General features: G+C 38.3%; 1 protein-coding gene across 1 annotated transcript in view; it reads right to left on the reverse strand.

The window, feature by feature from the left end:
• Positions 1 to 21,026, reverse strand: part of LOC122791495 (aldehyde dehydrogenase X, mitochondrial-like) — a 66,977-nt gene extending 45,951 nt beyond the window's left edge. The window contains exons 1-3 of the mRNA XM_044059237.1: positions 20,824 to 21,026; positions 13,433 to 13,510; positions 10,520 to 10,704 (exon numbers count right to left, since the gene is read on the reverse strand). Coding sequence (XP_043915172.1) covers positions 10,520 to 10,704; positions 13,433 to 13,510; positions 20,824 to 20,959 — 399 coding nt within the window. The 5' untranslated portion in view covers positions 20,960 to 21,026. The remainder of the gene's footprint in view (positions 1 to 10,519; positions 10,705 to 13,432; positions 13,511 to 20,823) is intronic.
• Between the last annotated feature and the right edge of the window lie 4,692 nt (positions 21,027 to 25,718).

The following is a 25,718-nucleotide window of genomic DNA, read 5'->3' on the forward strand; positions in this document are numbered from 1 at the left end:
GCTCTATTTTAGAATGGACTCAGATGTATTATGAGGCAACCTAGAGATTGGTTTGGGTCAAGAACTGTTTAGTTTGCTGTTCTCAGTTTTACTCTGAGTCATAAACTCCGGCTGAATAAGTTTGCCAGTGAACATATGTTGACAAGTAATTCTTGTAAAAATACTTTTTCCATCATTTCAGATGTGACGGAGAATATCTGCTTAGATATCAATATGTGGTACAAAAACAGGGATTACAACTAGATACAAATAAATATGCTTTCCTTTGTTTTCATTGCCATGTTGACCTTGCCCTGTGTTAGAAAATTCCAACCTACTCAACATTAATGAAGCAAAATATTTTGGCAGAGTAATTTCTACAAATTTTCCTTTAAATGTAATGTTTCAAGAGCGCTAGCTACAGCTCAGTAGTTTTAGTCTTATTTTTAGGCACTTGATGTTTCTGCAGACTCTTTTGAGAGTTTGAAACTTTAAAATGAATTACTGTAAAAAATAATTCTCCACTCTAAGTATGTACCAAGGCTGATAAAATTCAGTCCTTCACTCGAACTTAATGGTTGGGGGTTGGCATAATGGTTAAAGTTTTTACCTCACAGAAAACAGGCAAAGGTCTGATTCTCACCAAATGGAAACAGACTAACCTTAAAATGATCCACAATGTCAGCTAGCCCGGTACTCACCTATGAACCTTATAATCCTCAGACCTATGATGTCTGGACCTTACACTCCTGGTAGGGTTACCCTTGATAAACTGATTGAAGGGGACAGGCCAAACAAACAGTGATACAAAATATACTCCATGATAGTTTAATTAAACAATCAAAGAAATCCACCTGGAAGAGAGATACCAGGACCCCCACCGCTTGACTCAGTGTTGTGGATAGTATTCATGAGTGAGTACCTGGTGGCTGGGCAACTCACAAAGCTTGACTAGATTTAGCCCATAAAAAATCCAAGGTGCCATCAAGTGAGTTTAACACCGCCCAAGGTGAACAGCAGGGGTTAAATGCAATACCAGTCAAGGAGCAAGCAGAAATGGGATGTATTACGATAGACTAGGCTTTATTACAGGAAACTAGCTGTGGACATGGAATGTCACCTCACTGTTGGGGAAGAAGCTGGAGCTTGTCTGGGATGTTAAAAAAAGTACCAGACACATTTATCTCATATTACCTCAACACAAAGGAGCCATTCTGGAACCAGATTTCTCCAGCAAGGGTAGTTGGGGGTGTTTTTTTCTCCACTGGATCTGACCGCAGATACTCACAAGCCACCAAATGGGTGCCTCTCAGTTAGAATTTGTGTTAATAAAGGAAAGAAATGGAATAATGCCACTGTAAGCTGCAGAAAAGTACAGCTTTATTATTGGTTTCTGAATATGCATGCACACATTTTTTGAAGTATCCAGTCTTCTCCCAATCTGTGGATGTGATGTTCAGTAGGGTACCATCTACAGAGTCAGTAATTATATTGGGATCCTTTCAATGCACATATGGGAACAGGAAATTACAGAGGTACCTACACAGATTGTGACTAGGAGGAATGGCTTACCTCGGTGCTGAATCAGTTTTGGACTTTCAAGCCAATCACAGATTATCCAAAACAAGCACCATGTTTAAACACCTACATGCAAATAAATGTAATTGGTACAAGGCCACCTTGGACCAAAAGGTCAATGATTGACTTTTAGTCATATCACCAAACCTGATCACATACGTTTGGATACAAAAGCAGCAGAAGTGCTAAACTGTCAACTAATCAGTGCTAAGATGTAGTGGTACCAACTGTCCCAAGGGAGGAGGGGAGGGCACATCAGACCCAAACAAGCTAAGAACCATCATGCAAAATCATAAACAAAGTCATAGTGAAGCTTATCTAAATGACCATTTCATATGAAACAATGTGGATTTATTAAAGAAAGATCTTGCCTTTGAACCTTACTTCATAAACAGAACAGTGCATAAGGCTTACTGTGCTCATGCTAAGCTATTCAACACTATTCCACAAAATGGTATAATTAAAAAAAATCATATGTAAGGCAGTAGTTGAAACACTGGTTAAGCACCTAATAAAACAAATCATAGTGGTGGACTACCTGTCTAAACTGATGCGGAAAACTAGTGCTGTCCCATTGGCTCTGTTCTGTTCTTTTTTCCTGGACTTTTTTACTCGGATATAAAAATGGAAAATTGGCTATGGGTAACAATGTACAGACAACTGAAAAGTGGTAACATAATTACTTCAATAAAAAAGAATGCTGGAATTCTTCGAGACATTCTGCAAGAATAAATACCTAGTGCAATAGTAAGGATCTCTCCTTTAATGTCAGTAAAGGTAACATCATGACCTTGGTAAAAGTAAATAAATTTTGATTAGGCAATAAATAGCCATACAATAAAAATGACATTAAAGTTGACCAGAATGTATTATAATCTGTAAACTGCTCATTCTATTAGGCATGTCTACATATTTCAGGGAGATCACTACAACACTTTAAGCCTCATTGATTGATCTGATCCATAACTGAATACAGTGTTGCATTTTGCAGCCTTTAGACAAGTCATCTAAAACTACCAGAAAATGTACAGCACAACAGAAACAGCAATAGCAACCTGAATCAAAACTCAAACAGGTACTTAGGTATTATCACAACCAGATTGCTGAAGCCCCCTAAGTCTTCATCTTTGTGCGAAAACAGGTGCGTTACCATTGAAAGGGATATGTAAAGTTCTGTGTCACACCGGGTATGAGGAATGGTACAATAAAAGGTTTCCGTCCAATTACATACTGGTGTAAGGGCACACAAACTATACAAGTGAAACCGGTAATGAAATCATTGTTAAACAGATAGAGTCTGACCAATAAACACACCATTTAATTTTAAACCATATGGCATTTCGCTGTCAAAGGGTACTACGAATTAAGCACACCACAATAAATACCATTTCCATGTGTGTTTTGCATTCTTTAAACTTGCTACGTAGTCGAAAGCTGCGACATTTGCAAGTTAAACTGCCAACAGGTAAGCAGTACATAACAACAACTATTAACAAACTGGGATCATGGCAGTTTACAGGTAGGTAACTCGATAAAAGCAATGACACGTGTACTTTCCTGTATATACAATGTCTTCTTTTTCGTATGCATATTTTGTCTTTAAGTATCACACTGCAAAGTAAGAACTTTAAGCTGCAATATCGCCATGACAGTTTGCACCAACCCAAGCCTTACTAAAAGAAAAGTCAAGCGTGTGTCAGTGATGCACGCAAAACGGGAAGAGGATTTCTTCAATTTTTTCCTGTTCCTGAAAGTAATGCAAAGTTTTTTTGCCAGCAGTAAGGACTTTCAAAAGCTTGAAGTGTTTTCTGCACCTGTTTCTCTGCAGCTATGAGATTTCGCAGCCGCGAAAATCTGGTTGCACTAATACGTAAGTACCCTCAAACAATGTAGACAATGGCCCCTGAAGCCCACACATCCTTATATCCTTACATAAATGTACATTGTCCAAGTCTGTACAAAGAGAAGGGGCAAGCACTCAATAAAAACTGCCCCCGTATTCCATCTTCAACAGTTTGATGAATATTGCAGCATATTCAAATTGTATCTGCAGTTCAACAAAACAAAATTTCATTGCAACTTTCCCACTATCTATCCAGAAAGCTTTCAAAGTTCATCCAAAACCTTGTGCATCATAAGACAACAGATAAAACACAACAATTGATAATAATTTAGCACAGTGCTAATGGTCTGAACATTCTGTTATTAAAAAAAATCTAACATGCCCCCCACCTTGAAAAAAAGAAAAACACCATAAAATGTCAACGCACTGTTCAAGAAGGAAACAGAGGAAAGATTGTGAGGAGGAAAAAACATACAGGCAACCAAAAGCATACAGTGAAAGAATATAAGAATGTGGAAGAATAACAGCAAGCAAAACAGAAAGTGACTAGAGAGTTAAAGGCAACTAGGTCAAGGATGGCTACAGGTGCAGCAAAAGGAGCAAAGGCTAGGGAAAATATTATTTTGGATATGATGACCGAAGGGGAAGGGTAGGACCTTAAATACAAAATACAGAAAAATGCAACATAATGGCATAGGAGGAGAAGCGGGAGAAGCTTCAGGAAAGTGGACAGACTGGCAAATACAATGAGGGTAAAATAAGAATTCCTATCACTGAAAGAGTCTGAAGCTCAGGAGGACCATATGGTCCTCCACAGAAGATACTCAGAAGGCTGTTAAGGGAGCAAAAAAAGCCACTCAAAAAACTGTTCAACACAACACTGGCAACAGATGAGGTCCTTCTTAACTGGAAATGCACCACAATGGTATGCAGCTACCTACACAATGTAGGGGCAAAAACAATCCTGGGAACTGCAGTCAAATAGCTGCGACCTCTACTTTAAGCATAATCAAAGAATGATCTGAGAAAAATTAGTTACATAGAGGAAAATAAACTTATAAAGAATAGCTAGCTTACATTCAATGCAAGGAGATCATGCCAGACCAATCTGATGAAGATCTCAGGCTGGGTTTCAAAAGAGGAAGACAGAAGAGAGCCACAGGACCTTATCTAGGATTTAAGAAAAACATTTGATTCTATCCTTCACAACAAACTTTTAGAAACACAGAGAAGTAACAATAATACGGTCATGTGGGCAGGAAGGTGGTGGAAGGCAGGGTCTAGAATGTAAGTGCCACAAGGATCAGTCCTAAGACCAGGAATTAAAGATATGCAGGTGCATGTTAAGAAAAAGATCAGGGGCTTCATTAGAACTTCAGGGCAAGCTTAAATTAGAATCTAAAGAATCTAGGGGCTTAGGTAAAATGTGCTATCTGAAGCTCAGTGCAGAATAATGCAAATCACCCAGTTTCCGGAGGAAAGGGGTCTCACAGGTTCATTGTAATTACACTATTTTCTGAAATATACAACTGCAGATGGACAGCAGAAACAATTTTTCATTTAAGGTTCTCTGCCTCTCAGCTTATCTGACCAATAAGTAATAGGGCAGGGCAAAACCCCTACATGACAAATGCAAGGGTTTTTATTATTTATTTATTTGTTTGTTTATTTTTGATAACAATGGATTTCTTCATATTTATGGTTTCTGTCAATGTACTGGTTTCAATGGTAATGGATTGGTGGTTATTCTGCTAACTCATACCTGGGACAGAAGGCACATAAACTAAACAGAACTACTGGACTGGGGAAGTAAAACTCAAAACAATGTAGCAAACGGGCTTGTAGTTGCAGTGATAGCAGGGATGGACCACCAGTAACAGAATAAAACAGTAGCTGCCAAAGTCAGCAGGTTGCTGGGCCGTACCTCCAGAGAACCACACTCAAGGAAATGGGGTGTAACATTAATATACTACACAGCAATGCACAGGTCATTCCCAGACGTCAGGAATAACACACAGAAAGATATATTTATATAAAATGATGTAACAGATTCAAAAAATTAACAAGGATGGTGAAGTAAATGGACTGAGAACTTACGAAATAATATAATGGACATGTACATGTAGATGGAAGACAAGAAAGAAAGAGGGAACATAATATGGGTCCAGCACATTACAAGAGGAGACAGCAATGGCGCTGACATATTAAAAAAAGTCTAAAAATAACGAAGACATGATCAAAAGAATGAAGTGTTAAACTTCAGTGATATATGTGTACCAAATCTCTTCTACTAACTACCTTTGTCTAATATGCCATTTGAGAGACTCAAACAGAATGGTCTGTTGACTTTATTTAGAGCACACAACAGTAATAAAAATAATAATATTTAAAGTACTGACTCTACCACCCCCCCCCAAAAAAAAACACTCATAAATAACTAAGGTTGAAACATGTGTACCATTTCTTGGGTCCCACAATAGAGGAAGGACAAGGTTAGAATTATGACCAAACAGACTGTAGGTCTAAGCATTGTGGACAGTTAAATATCCTAGATGGAACAAGCCTATACTCTGTTCACTGTCATAAAAAACTGTCTTGACTCTTAATGCAGATCATTTTGGAAGCACTTAGATGAGCATCATTTCATCAAGCAAATTAAACTACACTACTGTCTACTCATTTAACCTCAAAAATGTTACTTCTTGTATGTAAGAAAAAGCGGTCAATTCTTCCTCATATAATGTTCACACACTGCTTAATTAAGTCACTTTAGAATCTTAAATACTGGTACTTAACAGGTCAGTACCACTGAGGCAAGGTACTGCCCCCAACTGTGGTTCAATGATCCAAATGGAGTAAAAGCAGCAAGACAAGCACAATCACAAAATAACCAACCCAAAAAGCAGAATGCCTATAAAAACGGTAAACAAACCAGATGATCCAGGGATGGAAGTGGCCTATACTGACCACTGGCAAGTATTCCTAGTTTTGAAAGTGGGTATTGGTTCTTTCCATTACATGAATGATCCTTGGTGGAGGCTGGTGGTTGGTTAAGTGAAGTATTGCAGAAACATATTGATGGTGGTCCATAACATCATATTTAGACAGCAAATATACAGCAGTGTACGTATGCATGCTACAGTGATCTGTGACATCATATTTAGACAGCAAATATACAGCAGTGTACATATGCATGCTACAATGATCTGTGACATCATATTTAGACAGCAAATATACAACAGTGTATGTATGCATGCTACAGTGATCCGTAACATCATTTTTAGACAGCAAATATACAGCAGTGTACATATGCATGCTACAGTGATCCATAACATCATATTTAGACAGCAAATATACAACAGTGTACGTATGCATGCTACAGTGATCCGTAACATCATATTTATACGGCAAATATACAGCAGTGTACGTATGCATGCTACAGTGATCTGTGACATCATATTTCGACAGCAAATATACAGCAGTGTACATATGCATGCTACAGTGAGTGATCCATGACATCATATTTAGACAGCAAATATACAGCAGTGTACATATGCATGCTACAGTGATCTGTGACATCATATTTAGACAGCAAATATACTGCAGTGTACATATGCATGCTACAGTGATCTGTAACATCATATTTAGACAGCAAATATACAGCAGTGTACGTATGCATGCTACAGTGATCCGTAACATCATATTTAGACGGCAAATATACAGCAGTGTACGTATGCATGCTACAGTGATCCGTAACATCATATTTAGACAGCAAATATACAGTAATGTACATATGCATGCTACAGTGATCTGTGACATCATATTTAGACAGCAAATATACTGCAGTGTACATATGCATGCTACAGTCATCTGTGACATCATATTTAGACAGCAAAAATACAGCAGTGTGCGTATGCATGCTACAGTGATCCGTAACATCATATTTAGACAGCAAATATACAGCAGTGTATGCATGCATGCTACAGTGATCTGTAACATCATATTTAGACAGCAAATATACTGCAGTGTACATATGCATGCTACAGTGATCTGTGACATCATATTTAGACAGCAAATATACAGCAGTGTGCGTATGCATGCTACAGTGATCCGTAACATCATATTTAGACAGCAAATATACAGCAGTGTATGCATGCATGCTACAGTGATCCATGGCATCATATTTAGACAGCAAATATACAGCAGTATGTATACAGGCCTGTGAACTAAGTACACCTATGAGTATGCAGCTATCAGAGTGACAAGGAAAATATATTAAAATAAAACACTGTACTAGAAGGCCACTGAATTATGTCTAATCACAATGACAATCAGTTACATATAAATATATAAAGATGACATTCCTGCTGCCCAATTTAGAAAGCCATTAGTTAAATTTACTAGCTAGCCATTAGCTAAATGTATTCTTCTGTGGATGACAATAGATCATTAGTACTGAAGCTTGATCTTATATTTTAAAGTTGTTAAAATATTAGGCACTCTTCTAAATATTAACCTCCATTTCAAGGTTGCTCTACCAGTGGCCAACTAACCAGCATATGATGACATAACATAGAGCTCACAGCTGGACAAGTTGCAACTCACAGACTAATGCTTATCATAGAAAATTGTTGCCGGCACTGTTTCTTTTCCATTTTTTTTTTTATTTTAGTTTTCTCTATGATTGGGCAAGCATGAAACTGGTGCATAAAGGTAATAAAGTGTGGGAGATGCAAAATGCATTAATTTTTCTAACCCATGTGAAATTATGACTGGTCGTGTTCATCTAGTTGTAATTTTGCTCAAATATTACTTGACCATTAACAATAGAATCCTACTTCATAGACAGGTACTGGCTCCCCTTTAACCTTGTTCCAATTTCCATTTCCATCACTCTCTCATTTTATCAACATCAACAACCCCCTTTTTCCCATTCCGACAACGGTTTAAGGTGTTGTGCCAGCTGACAGTACTCATCTTATTTCAGAGTCACTCTCCTCTCTTTTTTTTGACAGCCATGCTTGCCCGTTTAAGGTCTTCTCTCATGTGATCCATTTATCCCTTGACTAGACATTCTTATCTCCTTTTTGTTCTACTTTCTGTCTCTACCACATCTGCTTTACCAAATTTTCTGCTTTCCTGCACATTTGGCTGAACCATCAGAATAGGTCCCCCATGACCTTCTCTTTATTTGGGGCTACTTTGATTTCTGTTCTGATATCTGGGGCTACTTTGATTTCTGTTCTGATATCCTCATTTCTTCATCTATCTCACAATACGTATCCTAATACCTGTCTCAGGCACTTTATCTGCATCACCTCAAGTTTTCTCAACATGTCTGCCTTCACTGGCCAGGTTTCTGCGTTATACAGAATCACTAGTCATACCACTGCAATGTACATCTTACTTTTCAACTTCTTTTGCATTCTTCGGTCACACATTATCTCTGACATTTTATGCTGCTTGGCTGCAATACCTCTGATTCCATCTCTGACCGACATACTATGACTTCCCTTGTCCTCAACCACACTTCCCAGAAACTTGAAGCTGTTAATATGCTCCATTATTTTCCTTTCTATGTCAATTTAAGGCTTCTTCTGATTTCACTGATTTGCTGTCAGGACCATCATCTTGTCTGTACTCAGGTTTATCCCAACCTTCAGTTTTGCATTGCAGTCTCCTATCACTGATTGGAGATCTTGAATGAAGTCTGCCTGCAGTGTCATATTGCTTGCATACGACAGCTTTGTTGATCTATCTCCTCCAATCTGTTTGTTAAAGTTGTCCAGCATTTATTTCCCAAAATCATTATTAATGTATCTCAATGTGTGTGACTCTATATCTGAAGTATATAAAGCCTGGAAAAAACTTCCTGTCCCATTACTTGGCATGAGATACAGAGCGTCTCCCTTTCCACGCCACAGCATGAAAGAATCAGGCAAATGACAGTCATCCAAGACAATTCCACATGTGCTGCTGTTGATCAGTAATGCAAAGGATCCAATGGACGAACCTAACAATGTACGTACAATGACCCACCTTTATGGGTTTGATAAATATTTCAGACATTTGTTGCTTTTATTTTACTGCTACTACATGCAATGCTTACTTCTTTTACTATTACCAAAAAAAACCCTTCAATTTCTAAGTGAAAACCCTTGTTCAGGGACTAGATTACCTCTATGGCTCAGGGAAGTAAATAAATAAAATATTTACCTCATCTTCAGGGACTAGCTTACTTCTTTGGTTAAAAGAAGTAAATAAAACATTTACCACATCTCCAAGGACTAACTTCTCTTACTGGTTAAGAGGAGTAAAGTTAAATATTTACCACATCCTTCAGGGACTAGCTTACCTCTCTGGTTACCAGTAAATAAAATACTTACCTCTCTGGTTACCAGTAAATAAAATATTTACCACTTGCCAATCAAAGCATGTTAGTGGCCATTATTTAGTCTCCCACTGATTGTACCATTTCCAGTATGTGAATATAGATGCATAAATAAATACAATAACAAACCATAAAGAAAGCAGAAAAATAAATACATAAAAGGGATAACTATTCATGACACAATGCACTTCAGGAAGAAATGTAAAGTCACCAATGTAAATCAATGTTTATTCAACGTGCATAATACACAGCCAATTATTTTTAGCATCTTTATTAAATCATCACATTTTAATCAGTAACATTGGCATGTGTATATTAATAGGAAAGATAACACACCATATTAACATTTCCCATTGTTATTTTGATGCAGAATATATTTTAACAATTTTTATTTACTCCAAAATTACATAAATCGCTCAACTCCTGCCTTTCCTTAAAACTCGCTCCTCTTTCTCCTAAACGTTATTCTGCATTTATTCTTTCCACACATTCCATTTATTTCTATGTACTTTGCTCCTTCCCTTTTCTAAAGATCTCTCCTCCAGTTATTTTATCCCAATTACAATACTCCGTACTTCAGTTACGGTTGAATTAACTTTTGATTTCCATTTTCTAGTACTTTTTTTTCTTTTGCCAGCCAATAGCATTAAACTCAATCTACATGTAATGATGACAGGAATCATTTGGGAAGGCTTCCTGGAAAAGTTAGAAAACTGACATATTCTTACCTCTGTGGAGCCAGTGAAGGCCACTTTATCTACTTCTGGGTGCAATGCCAATTTGCTGCCGAATTCTCCATTCCCAGTTACTACGTTAAACACACCAGGAGGCAAGCCTGCCTCTGCACAGATTTCAGCTAGAAGCAAAGCAGTCAAGCGCGTGTATGTTGCCGGTTTCAAAATTACAGTGTTTCCTGCAGATAAAAACAGTGTACAAAAACAAATATACTTACAATGGGGATATTCAGTAGTGGCTGCACTTCTGTTCATTACTAGTAATTTAAAATTTCAGATGTAGAAAGCTTAAATGTAGACAATCTACGTAAAGTATGCTTTATTTTCCTGATGTAGTCATAGCAAGGGTACACTGCACGTCAGTCTGAACAACTTGCTCTCTATAAATTTAAATCAACTTATATGTGGGACCAATATTAATATCTAAAATTCTAGAAGCATCGTATGGTTTAATTATTTTCTAATAAATCCAAAGATACTTATTTTTGCTTTAAAAATAAGCAGTTTAACAATTAATGCATAATATACTTTTAGGTTTTAAGATGCATCTGAGAACTCGGTTACTGGACATTCTTCCTATCTTGATAGATTACGGAGGGTTCAGCTACTCTCATGCCATGTGTGATATCAAAAAGCAAGAAAAAACTATACTGTACACATCTAATTTTTGCATGATATAACATCATTTGCTTACAAAATAAAACAGCATTTAAGAAATTATGCAATAACATAGTTACAATGTTTCAGATGCACGCAAATGTTTCCAATATGGTTAAGGAAAAGCAACAAAAAATAATTCATAATTAAATGTTTCACATGCAATTAAAACAGGATTTACTGCTTCACTTGGCTTAAAGAGGTAGTATCAGACTAGTTTCTTCTAGATATTTTAGCTGCTTTCTAACAAAGAAGTATGTTCTACAGCAAACTGCACTTTTATGCATCTGTGATGTCCCCTCCCTGGGCCAGTAATCAGGGAGACTGAATCCTCACCACTGACACTGGACAGGGATATTCACTTGGAACAAAATTGGATACGCCCAGTATTTCCAGATGCACATCTCTGCATCAAGCACAATTTCCCTTAAGAGCACACAAAGAACACACTCAGTCCGGGGTCTGGATTTTTCTCTTTCTCTCTCTCCAGGGCCTCAATGGGACTCCCACTGGCAAAGCTGTAGACTTGAGTGCTCAGCCAAGTGTCCAATCCAAGTCCTCCAGCACCCTCTCTGTGAAACAAGTACTTTGTGTCCCTATTCCAAGCAGCTGATACATACACTCTTGGAGATTTGATTTGCAGACAGACACACACACACACACACACACACACACACACACACACACACACACACACACACACACACAACACACATGGGAAAGGCTGGCACAGATGTACTAGTTATGTACTTCTGTCCAGGCTATAAGGTAGTTACTGCCATCAGACACTCCAAAGACAGCTACTCTAAGGCTCTTACAAGAGTACCCAATTATACTGAGTGAAATTAATATTACTACAAATACCAAACAGATATAAATACTTTCAAAGGTTAACATTTTCTCTAAAGGACCAGCCACAATGAAAAGTTTAAATATATTTAATAATAAACAATAAAAGAACATTAAATACTACATATCTATTTATAGTAAACACCAAAGTTTCATCACAGTAAATATTAAAATAACATGGATGAACAGATTCAAACAGATACAGAAAAGCAGTATTTAACTAATCTCACTATATTTTCCTGACTGATCTAAATAATTACTATTCCCTGGACACTTACTAAAGCAAGGAAAGATTAACTAGGTGAGAGGTCCTTCTCTGTCAGGTTCCAAAAACAGAGTGCTCTGAGACTTCAGTCTCATTTAGTACTAAAACATCAGTCTCATCTAGTACTAAAACATCATTTTTGTGATGGATTACAGAGTGACATCACATACATCTGGTCATCTGACTTCTGATTCCCATACTACCACCATTCCTAGAGATTGACCATACATAAAGAAAGAGCTTTGCTAACATCTGTTGCAGCTCCTTGAAGTCATAACACCATAAAATACTTCCAGTCTTCCTACAGGATCTAACAAACCATTCTCTGGCCCAGACATTTTGCCTCTGGTTGAAGTCAGAACTGTAACATACAATCTTTATGTCCTAAATTAAGTAATTTAATTTCTTACTATTTTTCAAAGTCTGCTGGACTGAGATTAACCTCTAATCTTCCAGTATCCTATACGCAACAGTACAGTTCGATATAAATGTATATTTCTTTTCTGTCCAGCAAGACACACTGCTGATACAGTTTTAACACAAGCAATTTTAAAAATACATTTTCAGCACAAGCATCTGTACAAATCAGTTTGATACTCAAATGACATATAATTCTTGACAAAATTCCAGCTAGTTGTGCTGGCATATGTTACACAGCCATTGCCCTACTTCTCCTGGCATAGATGACAATACCTCACATCGTCACAGCATCTATCTTCAATAGGTGCTCTGTCTGCATCCTGTAATTTTCATTAACCCTGATAGTTCTGACCTTCACCAATTAACCTGATTTTGGGCTTTAGGCTTCTACCATTCCTTCACAAAGGAAGTATTCAAATTCTTAACCCCTCCCCCGTCATCAAAGGAAAACAGAGCTCCGTGGTGTGGGATCTGTCTGCTTTTCATTGTCATCTGAATAACACTTCACAGCGAATTTTGTGTATGAGTTGTATATGTAGCAGATCACCTTCCCGACTGTTAATCTTTCAGGGTGCATTTCTTACATAGCAAGAACTAAAAACCTAGCTGTGAAAACACGCACACAACTTCCTAATTTGTTTACAGACATACTTCTGTTGTCCCATACAAATGTAAGAATACTATGTGAAAATTATAAAAATGCAATAATGCACTACCCATGGAAAGAGCTGGGCAAATCTTCCACGTCAGCAACATCAAGGGGAAATTCCATGGCACTATGGCTCCAACAACACCTGCAATTATCAGAAAAAAATATGTTACATACATACAGAGCATTTTTAATTTGTATCAGTCTAGAGACCTGTATTCAGTTTTCTTCACTTCTAAGGAGTTGCAAAACAACTACAAGAACAAAATCAAATAACAATAATAATAAAAACAGCAACATAGTGCATGGAGCATGGTGATTACGCTCCGATATTCAGAAAAAGACAAATCAGTTAAGTTCTACTATATTACGAGACCAATTCTTAACAAATGTTAAGCACTCACTGCTTAACTTGTTAAGGTCAGGTCTCATGCTAGCCAGTCAAATTTGCCAGTACTGACTAGCAAAGACAGCAGCAGAATGAAACAAGAGATTTGTTTCTGCCTGGTGCCCATACTAGTAACTTGTCCCCGACATCCTGTTATAAACTTAGAAAGAAGCTAGAATAACAGGATGTGTGTTCACCTACATTTTCTGAATGATATGAAATATGAACTCAAATGTATGTCATTATTTTGTGAATAGAATCCTCAGTAATTTGTCCAAAAAACAAATATTTTATGAGGAACAGACCAAACATACGAGGCAAAAATCTGGGCAGTTAAGAGGCATGGCAAGGTGAGTATAAAAATAAGAGACTGTATTACACTGCTTTTCTGATACCACCCACTAAGTGCTTTATGGCTTCTTAAGCTGGCAAAACACTTAGCATTTTTTTTTTGTAACTAGTAGTACATGGAGAAGATAAAGCTCCATGCATTACGAAGAATTATGATCGGGTTGCAGATCATAACGCTTTATTACATGTTCATGACATGGACTCCAAGATTCAACTCTCGAGCTTCAGTCTTGAAGTGAATTTCTTGGCAGCCATATCTCAAACACATAATAAGTAGGCTATGATCAGCAATTCCACTCATAATCCTCTACAATAATAACAACAACTTTATTTACAACACCAATGGTATCTCAACATCATAATGCATATCATTTCTACTTTTCTAACAGCAGTGCATAACCTCTAAAAACTAACTGCCAAATTAGGTCTATGAGACAGTATTTTCTTTAAATAATAACAAATATATTGTTAGTGTGTAATTTGATAAATAACATCTCCCTCTCATTGAAGGGTTTAAAACCACGTTCATCCTTTCTACCACCTGTAATTTTGCACTTTTTTACTCAGATGTGCCTATGCAATCCAATGCTAATCCACGTTGTGACAGCACATGCTAATGGTATAACAATACCCAGTTCCACAGCAATCTATTACTTCCACTCACTAGTGAGTATACTTCCTGCAAATCAAGAAATAGCAATGAAGATCTGACAACTAACATTACTACAAAGTAATACACAACTATAACTTTCTTGATTTAAACGCAACTATAATAGAAAAAGCTAAAAAGGAGGGCCATCCAAGCACAGAGTGGAAGTGGACGGTGGAAGGGTATCTAGGTCTCATTAAAATCAGTCTTCTTGAAGATCAATTTATATATATATATATATATATATATATATATATATATATCTATAAATATATAGAGAGAGAAAGAGACATACATGTATGTGTGTGCGTGTGTGTGTGTGCACGCGTGTGTGTGTGTTTCTGTGTGTGTGTGTGTGTGTGTGTGTGTGTGTGTGTGTGTGTGCACATGTGTGTGTGTGTGTGTGTGTGCGCGCGCATGTGGGTGCGTGTCTCTGTGCGTGTGTGTGTGCGTGTGTCTGTGTGTGTGCGCGCATATGTGTGTGTGCGCGCGCGCGCACGTGTGTCTGTGCATGTGTGTGTGCGCGCGCGCATGTGTGTGTGTGTGTCTCTGTGCACGTGCGTATGTGTGTGTGCGCGTGTGTGTGTTTGTGTGTGTGCACATGTGTGTGTGCGCATGTGGGTGCGTGTCTCTGTGCGTGTGTGTGCGCGCGCATATGTGTGTGTGTGTGTGTGTGTGTGTGTGTGCGCACGCGCGTGTGTCTGTGCATGTGTGTGTGTGCGCGCGAATGTGTGTGTGTGTGTGTGTGTCTCTGTGTGCGTGCGTATGTGTGTGTGCACGCGTGTGCATGTGTGTGCGTGTGTGTGTGTGTGTGTGTGTGCGCGTGTGTGTGGTTATTTTGTCTTTGTTGACCTGGTTAGTCCTATTATGCCAGAGTCCTCTTTTCAGGGGGAAACCTGGGGTGATATTCAATATCGATGAGGATAAATTTAGCTAGATCACCAGGAAACTTCCCTTACTCTTTTTTGGTAAGTGCCATAGGATCTTTTAAATCCACCTGAGCTACCACCAATTCAGGCAGAAGGGACCTTGGTTTAACATCTTACCCAAAGGATGGCACACTCAGGAATGCAACACCCCCCCTTATATTGCACTGCAGTGCCAGTACTGGAAAACTAATCCAAGTACCTACTGTGGGAATACGAACCACAGCTTTCTAGTCTTCCTGCACCAGAGGTGATTGTGCTATAATTTGTTGACCACGTAAGCCCACAGGACATCAATGTCCCTTTTCAAGGCTGACCCCAGTGCAGTTGTTTAATTAACTTACTCAGAGTCACAAAGTAGGGAACTGGAAGTGGAAAGAATCAAACACTGTAACCTGGAATACAAGAAGCTGTTTGTTCACAGCTTACAGCCTTTTATCCTCAGCACTAACTGAATGACTACTAACATAAGGGACGCTCTTTGATGAGTCAACAGTGGGGCTGAATCTAAAGTCGTAAACAAAGGTGGGTAACAGCCACATGACAGCCCAAGGGCCACACATCAGATGTGCCCAAGTACAGCTGGATCAAGAGAAAACAACTCCTGGCATTTAAACTGAGATATAAATGTCTGGTAAATGTATGCAGTGAGGATGACATAGCTACAGTACAAACATCTGCAACAGAGACATTCTTAAGGAAGCAAAAAAGTGCCCCTTGACCATGACTTTTCCAGTGGATGGTCAGCTACCTGATGGAATCTTTCACATTTGTGCCTAACTGTAATTCTATTACTTCTTCGTTGTGCTTAGACTGACATTGGTCATGTGATCAGTTTTCTACCCCAGTTAACAAAAGTTAAGCAAACAATCAAATAAACAAAGAAATAAGGAAATAATTTTGGAATTCCCAGATGCAATATGGGTACTGGACCAAAGGCAATATAATTTAATGATAAAAATGTCATGCCAGACAACATAAACAGCTTTCCAATTTGTAACGAAGATGTTTGATCATCAGATGATGGTGTGGGCATGGTCTTACTTAAATGTTACATTCAACCGTTTCAGTGGTTCCTAAAGTGGCAGCAGGAATAAACTTAAGGTAACAGGACTGAGAATGTAACAGTACATTACATCCAGTTAGTTGAAAGGATGGTGATAAGTGGGTTATAGCAAAGCTCAACATTGCAGCAGGTGCTTTTCAATATTTGAATAGCAGGCACTCTGTAGATGGTCCGGAATGAAAGGTATGATTTTTGCGATGGGACAAAGTTGTGCACATAGAAGATGGCAAAAAAAGGATGAGAAGACTGAACAAATCTGCAATACAGTTTGAAGTCTTGAACAGCCTGTCATTATACGGACATAGACAGAATGGGGAAAGTTTGGAGGAAGACCGGAAAAACTGCACATAGTCTGCACTTGAAGCCTTATTAAAAAAAAAAAACTTAGTATATCTGTTAAGACTGGGAAGACAGAAGACAAAGGAAGAACATAACAGAAATGTTTAAGCACATCAGGGGAATTCAGAGGGTCCAAGTGGGTAGACTCTTAAAAAAAACCTGCATCCTCTTGATTCCATGCATTTTTAAATTCACAAAGTGGACGATTCAAAGGAGAGAAGTGGAGGTATTACTTCATACAAATAATGCTTAAACAGCTGGGCAAGCCTTTATGAAGGGATAATAAGGTTATTAATCAGTAAGGCACTTCAAGAATAAATAGGCCACATGTAAGGAAAAATTTAAGAGGCGTTGGGGGAATTTAAAAAAATAGATTAGTTAACAAGGATTTGCAGTTTTCCACTACAAAGGTGAAATAAACATAAAAGATGTATTAAGTGATACCTGCCAGAAAATTCATATAGTTCTATAATGAACATGGCACAGAAATACAGAAACTGCAACACAAATTTCTAGAAGTTTACTGAAATGAGGAACAGAAACAACTGTATTGACAAATGGAATGGTGACTTGGAGAAACTTTGGCACCACCTACCTTTCAGTGTCTAAAGTACACTAATTTACAAAAGTGGGACATTAAATGCCAAATGATTCAGTAAATGTTCCTACTAGTTTAGCTTTTGTTTGTGCACAGGTGCAACACTAGCACTGCGCTACCAGGAGTGATTTGAAAACAAGATTCCACATGAAGGTATCAAGAATAATAAATAAAGAACTTTCCTGAGGTTCAGTAAGTTGCATGATAATGACATTTTGGTTAAGCTCTGACATTAGATGTGGGGAATGATGAGATGTGGAGCTAAATAAATGTTCAAGCCAGTTTCTGGTGTTGCTGGTAAGGCCAGTTTCCAGTACTGCAATATAATATAACACTGTTTCTCTATACTTAATCAACCGTGAACGGGCTGAGGGTTATCAAGCACACATCCCCACAATGCAATCCCCCAATATGTGATCCCCACAGGGAATCACTGCCAGTGCAGTTCCTACAAGCACACCAGCAGTGATTCAAAGTTTTTGAGCTTTTCAGTTTTCACCACAGTTGTGTGATCATGGAAGCAGTTTATCTGAGTAAGGGAAATGTTGGAGACAAGGCACCCCACCCCTGCACGGCTGGTACACAGGGACATGCAAGGTGCTTGCCCCTGCAAAAAAATTCTGGTTAAACTTTCAGTTTAATTCATTCTGTTTTTTTTTTTGTTTTGTGTAACTGGGGCTTCTAGGTATATTGTCAAACTTCAAAACAAAGGGTACTAAAAAAAAAAATGTATACACTGTAAACTGGGCTTGCAGCATTAGGTTAATATACATTTTTGTTCTAGTGATGCACGCTACGTAAATGTATTTTTCATGTACTTGTGATATAAATGTATGTGTTATGTATACCTCTGGAGCTTTTCTCCCCAGGCCTCTGCTGAAAACGGGCTTGCACCCAGAATGTCTATCCTGGTAAACAAATGCAAAATAAATAACAATAAATAAATGCTGTACTAAGCTACAGTTACACAAGGGAAGTACAACTATGAAATGTATGCATTTTGATGGCTTGCTCTGTTCTGGAATAGTGCAGTAATAACATCACTGTCTCAGTCTGACTTCAGTACATCTATGACTCTTTTATCTCACCCTCCTTCATTGCGAAGTGCGTGAACAGAAACAGTCTTTTTCCCACTGCACCAAGCCACAAATCATTACTGCAGCAAACTGCAAGATTTTCTGAATTTAGCCCAAAGAAATGCCTGTCAAGCCTTAGCTCTATGTGCTGCACATATGTGAGTATATATGACAAATAAAACTCTGGCACAGTGGACACAGTATCTGGCAGTCATGTTAGTGGGTGATGAATTAATATCACAGCATTAACCAGACACTGCACACAGTTTGTTCTCTTCCACCATCTGGCTGTTTTATGAATATATTATGCAGTCAAGGCCTTAAAAGATTATGGCACACAAACATCAGTTAATCATGAGTGATTCATGATGCCTTTAAGACACACATTATCTGCATCTTTTTTGTACACAGTGTATACAGAACAGCTTAACTGAACTATTCTGCAGTGCTCTATCATACTGCTCACGAGAGGTGTAGTAGATTCGAAATCAAAACAGTACAGAGGGTGACGATGCAAAAACAGCACATGATACAAGAAACAAACCTTTTATTACTTCCCGTTCCTTTTATGACACTTCCTTGCCCTGGTCATATTTACGGGTCTATATTATATCCTCGAAGCTTCAAATATTCGAATACCTAAAGGTCGACCCGTAAACAGCGAAAGCTGAAAACCGCGAATGACCACTTCTGCAAATTTTTTCACAGGGAAAAAATTCACTTGGCCGGCGAACAAACAAACTTTCAAACCCTAATCAAATGGGGGGGGGCTTTACACCCCCCAACTAAATATACCAACTCAGAGATCGCTCTACATTGGAGAATAGGGCAAATTCCTGATAATGGTCAAGCAAATTTTTTCCCAGTGAAAAAATTTGCTGAAGTGGCTGTTTGCGGTTTTCAGCTTTTGCTGTTTATGGGTCGACCATTAGGTACTCGAATAACTCACGCTTCGAGGATATAATATAGACCCATATTTACATACATATTGCTCATCACTTTTTTCCATTCATTACTGCTGCTTTTTGAATGCCTCTCCAGCAAACTGTACATGACTGCTCATCATATAGGACAGGAATATCTTACAGCTCCTTACATGATGCCAGTCAAAAAAGAGAGCTATAGGTCTCCAAATCTTTGGTTGCGAATTCATCATATGTCAGGTGCGTTTGTACTTAAATGACATGAAAGACATACTCATGATTAACTAAAGTACTGCATCTCTTCCAAAAGTTACAAAATATTGCATAAGGTATTTATTTTAGGAGGTGGGGGAATTGAAGCCTCCATCCCCTATGTAGCTCCTCATATTAGACAGCAAATATCAGCCATCAAAACTACTGCACTTGGCAGTAAAACAGTAAATAACATCTAAACAAGGTGCTGTTGAGACACACACACTGATGTGTTACAGCTAATAGCACCCATTTATCTTCCTAGTTCTACCCTAATAAGTGGATACAACAGATGCTGTGTATGATCTGCACTTATGCAGTTCCAACACCATACCACCTTTCTTTAGCTTGCTGACATCAGAACGATATCCCTACCTTCTCTCTGAAGAAGAATATATACCTGAACTCCTCCTTCCTCTACACTGAGATGAAAATATCTCAGTATACAGTCTGACAACTCCAAATACACCTCAAACCTGGATGCATTTCTGAACCAGGGATTTCACCGTCACGGGGGCTTGTGTCATCTCTGTTATGTTAAAGGATTATCTCAAGTATGCCCAATTTTTAATTTATTACTGCTTAAAACCAGGCACTCATACTTCTTTTTTAGCTGTACACTGATATATGTATTTCCTGCAGCAGCTCTGAATGACAATGGATGACTTCAAATAAAGGATTTAGAAAAGGAGGCATCCTTTTATTTTGTTTTTAGGCCCGCATGCTTTTCGACCATCACTCTGCACCCAAAAAAAAATGAAAACAGTGCCCGGGTCTACAGGAATAGCACAAAAATAATTCAACAAAATACAGGAAGGAGATAAATAAATGGGAATAGAGAGAAATGACAGTTAGTGTAAACTACATATAAAAAGACAGGCCATGCTTACCAACAGGTTTCCAGCCCTTCATTTCAACATCCATGAGCTGGGCCCAGCCTGCATGATGATAAAAGTGTCGAACAACAATGGGCAAGTCGCAGTCCCGGGATTCTCGAATGGGCTTCCCATTATCCAGGCTCTCCATCACACTTAAGAGACGCTGATGCTTCTGAACATTCCGGGCAATGCTTAAATGAAGAGGAATGTTTCAGTATGAATTTACTCAATCTCTTTTTTTTATTATTAGTTACATGCATGCATTACTTCTCCTTAAAAATTTCACTGTGTGATAATCTAAGTTGGAGAAACTGAACATTAAACAAATGTATGACTTTTTTGCTCTCAGTAAACAAGAAAATAAAAGTTCTGTAACATAAATAAAACTCTGTTCTAGAACTGGAGAAATAAAGTGAAAGAACATGTAACTACTTAGGCACTGACAATAAATCATCTGAGCAAGAAAAAAATAATAGATTAAGGACTAGAGAGAAATACAGCAACCAGGGAGGTGATCTTACCCTATGTAGGCTAGATTGCTTAAAAACTATCACAAAAAGATTTTAAGTTTTCTTAACCCACCTGTTTTGTAATTGTTCCATTGCATCTTCTGCCTTTACACTTTGTAATGACTTAAAATTTCTCTCACCCTTCCCTTCTTTGTCTGTTTCTAATCCCTTCTCCCCTTTTCCATCTCCACTTCTTTCTTCTGGCTCTTTCCTGTACCCTGTTTTCTAATTTCCGATTTAATTCATTCCACCAAATTACCATAAAAATAGCCATTCACCCATGCCTTTCTCAAATTTACCCATCTCCTCAGTTTTTTTTAAATTTCAGTTGTTTACTCACATTCCTTTTCTCAACACATCTTTCAACCTCTTTACACACAACTGGTGCCACTCCCTATCTTACTCCTTCACACCCCATTTTTACCCTCTTTGTCCAGACATCTTAATGAAAGATCTTGCATTTATACCACTTCCTGTCTTTGCCCAAATATCTTTGCACTAGCTCATCTGCAGCCCATTCTAGTATCTTAAAAACCTCCACTATAGTTTAAAGGTCTTATGCTCACACTTAAATTTGCTGCGACTTCTTAAATACGTGTGTGTGTGTGCGTGTGTGTGTGTGTGTGTGTGTGTGCGTGCGCGTGCGCGTGCGTGTGTGTGTGTGTGTGCGTGTGTGTGTAAACTAAACTACTAGGAGTCCTGATTGATAACCAACTAAAGTTTGATCATCATCTATAAGTAAATATCAAACAAACACACAAAAAATAGGCATGCTTTACCGCCACAACCGTTACATCTCTCCCTCCACTAGGCTCACCCTCGCCAACATTTACCTTATCCCACCCCTCCTATACGATGCCTCTATCCTTACTAACCTGCAATCCTCCATCAAGACTAAACTCTCCTCTTGCTATAATAAAATAACAAAATTTGCAACTGACCACAGATTCACTTCCCATCACTGCACTGCCCTACACCGACTGAATTGGCTTGAGTTGTCCAATTACCTCATTTATATTCAACTTGTCCATGCACACAAACTTATTTTCACCCCCTCTCTCTGTCCCTCTCTTGCCACCATCTTTAAAATGCACCAACCAGATAGACTTTTGAGATCTAATTCATAAACTCTAATTGAACTGCATAAACCTGCCCATCCACCAGGCAAACATCTAATGTCCTTCTCTCTAGCACGCCACTGGAATTCCCTCCCATCTCTCATCTGCACCACCAGCAACCTCTCTTCATTCAAAACCTTACTTCACACACCTAACTTCACTATGCGAATGCTCTTGCTCCCAACCCACATAATCTCCCTACACAATACCTACTCTCTATAGGCTATCATTCACAATACCCTCCCATTGTTTTGTACCTCTAATAAACTCTAGGAATTAGCAGAACTCCTAGAATGGTACAATTCAGTAGCCTAGAAATTAACTGCATTAATCAGCATACTGTTAAAAAATGTAGACTGTTTCTGTTATTGCATTGTGCTAATATGTTAAACTGTTAAAAACTTTGACTGTTTGTAAATATTACTCTTATTGCATTGTACTAATATGTGCACTGTACTGATATGTGTTTTTCTATTTGTTTAATGTTGCTTAATTTGTGCACATTACATTTCTCTAATAACGTTCTCTTATGGTAAATCTGTAATTTGTAATTTTCTGGAGAATTTCTCCCCAGGACTCCAATGAATACGGGCTCCTTGTGCCCCAATGGACTATCCTGGCAAACAAACTATAAATTAAAAAAAAAAAAAAAAAAAAAAAATATATATATATATATATATAAATATATATATATATATATATATATATATATATATATATATGTGCACACACACACATATGGGACCACTACAGTATCCTGAAAGTTCAAAATCCTGAAACTTCAAAATCTAGAAAACACAAAGGATACCAACACTTACTATATTCCAGCACAAGTACATACAGAAACAAATAAAACAAAAACCATATTACTCATTTTCAAGTATAAGCAGGGAGGCAAGTGTACTGGAGTGCAGTCTCTGAGTTGTTATATTTAAGTAGCAGGGGGTGTGGGGTGCACAGGGGGGCTTGCCCCCTGCATATAGTTGAAGGTCATATGTTTCTGTATGTACTTGTGCTGGAATATAGTAAGTGTTGGTATCCTGTGTGTTTTCAGGATTTTGAGTTTTCAGGATTTTGAACTATAAGGATTTTGGTCTTCAGGATTTTGGGCTTTCAGGAGTCTGTAGTGTTCCATATATATATATATATATATATATATATATATATATATATATATTACATTATATTTATATATATATATATATATATATATATATATATATATATATATATAGATATATATATATATATATATATATATAAAATATATTTTTATATATGTATATATGTATATTTATATATATATATATATATATATATATATATAAAATATATGGCTCCTTATTGAAATGTTGACACTCAAAATGCACAGTACCGAAAAGCTGAAACAAAAAGACCGAAAACCCAGAAAAAGTGAATCTAGAAAATCGTTCTTCTCCTTAAAACTTTTTTGTGAGGAGGGGCAAGTCCCCCATGCCCAATCTTACATATACCAGTTAGTACAGTTGTGTACACTTACCGTAAATGTAGATGTTTGAGTGTATTCACTGTTGCAGTCATCACATTTGGGTTATCTGCTTGCAGTAACTCTCAGTCGGCCTGATTAACAAAGTCTTGGATCCTGCATCGGTTGCTGTCCCTTCTTCCGTGACGTCAGGTCGTCAGGGGTATAAAACATGCAGCCGATGCCATTACATCAGCTTTTCTTGCCCCAGATGTCAGGTGCTCCCCTAATGGGAAGCAATTAAATCTATAAATATGCAAGGTTATACCTCCGACAAAAAAGCAAATACACCAAAATGCTTTTGAGCATAGTAGAGTAGAGTAATGGTATAGCCCAAAGAAGAAAGGGGGCTGAAGGGTGGGTAACCTGGACTGCAATAGTGAATACACTCGAACGTCTACATTTATGGTACGCGTACACAACTGTACTATGTTCTTCGTACTGTTGCAGTCATCACATTTGGGTAGATTTCCAAAGCTAAGGATGGGAGGAGGAATTTACATAGCAGGACAGGCAATAAGGCCCTGCAAGACTGCAGTGGCAAAGCCAGATCTGGATTTAGAGTAAATTGGCAGGTGGTAATGTTTGGTGAAAGTATGTACTGAACTCCAGGTAGCAGCTTCTAGGATGTCCCTGGTAGGGATGCCTCTGAGAAAAGCTGTAAAGGTAGATGCAGCCTTGGTTGAATGGGGTCTGATCCCCTGTGGGATAGGTTTTCCATGGTGCTTGTAGCAGAAATGAATGCAACTGCCTATCCATTTGGAAATGGTTTGCTTTGAAATAGCCTTCCCCTCTGCCCCTGCTGCGAAAGCCACCAGCAGTTGGTCAGATTTCCTTTGAGGTTTAGTCCTGTCCAAATAGAATCTAAGTTATCTGTGCACATCTAAGGAGTGTAGTATCCATTCTGCTTTGTTCTGTGGGTTAGGAAAGGAGGTTGGAAAATTACTGCATTGATTAAGGGCCACATTGGATACCACCTTGGGCATGAAGGAGGGATTGGTCCTGAGGGGCACCCGGTCCGCATGAAAGATGATGAAAGGCTCCACTGCCATGAGGGCCTGTAATTCAGATACCCTTCTTGCTGAAGTGATTGCTAAAAGGAAAGCTGTTTTCCAAGAGAGGAATTTTAAATCTGCAGTGGCAGCTGGCTTGAAAGGAGCAAGGGTGAGCTTTTCCAGTACAAAGTTAAGGTCCCAGGCTGGAGTTGGGGCTCTCCTGGGTGGTCGTAGAATTCTGGCCCCTCTGAGAAACTGCTTAAGCAGTGGATGAGAGAAGAGGGGAGGTTCTGTGTTATAATGAGCTGAGGCGTGAATTTTGATGGAGGAAAAAGACAGGCCCTTGTGAAGCATCTCAGTTAGGTATTGTAAAATCTGAGGTAAATTGGGCACTGCTGTGCTCACCCCTTGAGATTGGTTCCAGGCACAGAATCTTTTCCATTTTTCAGCATAAGATTTTCTAGTATTAGGCTTCCTTGTCCCTAAAATTATATCCATCACTGGTTTGCTGAGGGATGGTAAATGAGAGATCAGGTAATTAGCCAGGCTGCTAGGTTCAGTGTATGAAGCTGAGGGTGCAGAATCTGGTTCTCCTGCTAAGACAATAGGGTAGGTGGCAGGTGCTATGAGGCCAACAGTGACACACTGCATAAGAGGGTGTACCAGTGTTGGCGTGGCCAGTCTGGTGCAATCAAAATCGTCCGTGGTTTGTCTTGTTTGATCTTTAGTAGTACTTTGGAGAGCAGAGGCAGAGGAGGAAAGGCATAAACTGATAGTTTTT

Source organism: Protopterus annectens, chromosome 17.part0 (assembly GCF_019279795.1).
Source record: "Protopterus annectens isolate FY-2018-M chromosome 17.part0, PAN1.0, whole genome shotgun sequence".
NCBI lineage: Eukaryota > Metazoa > Chordata > Ceratodontiformes > Protopteridae > Protopterus > Protopterus annectens.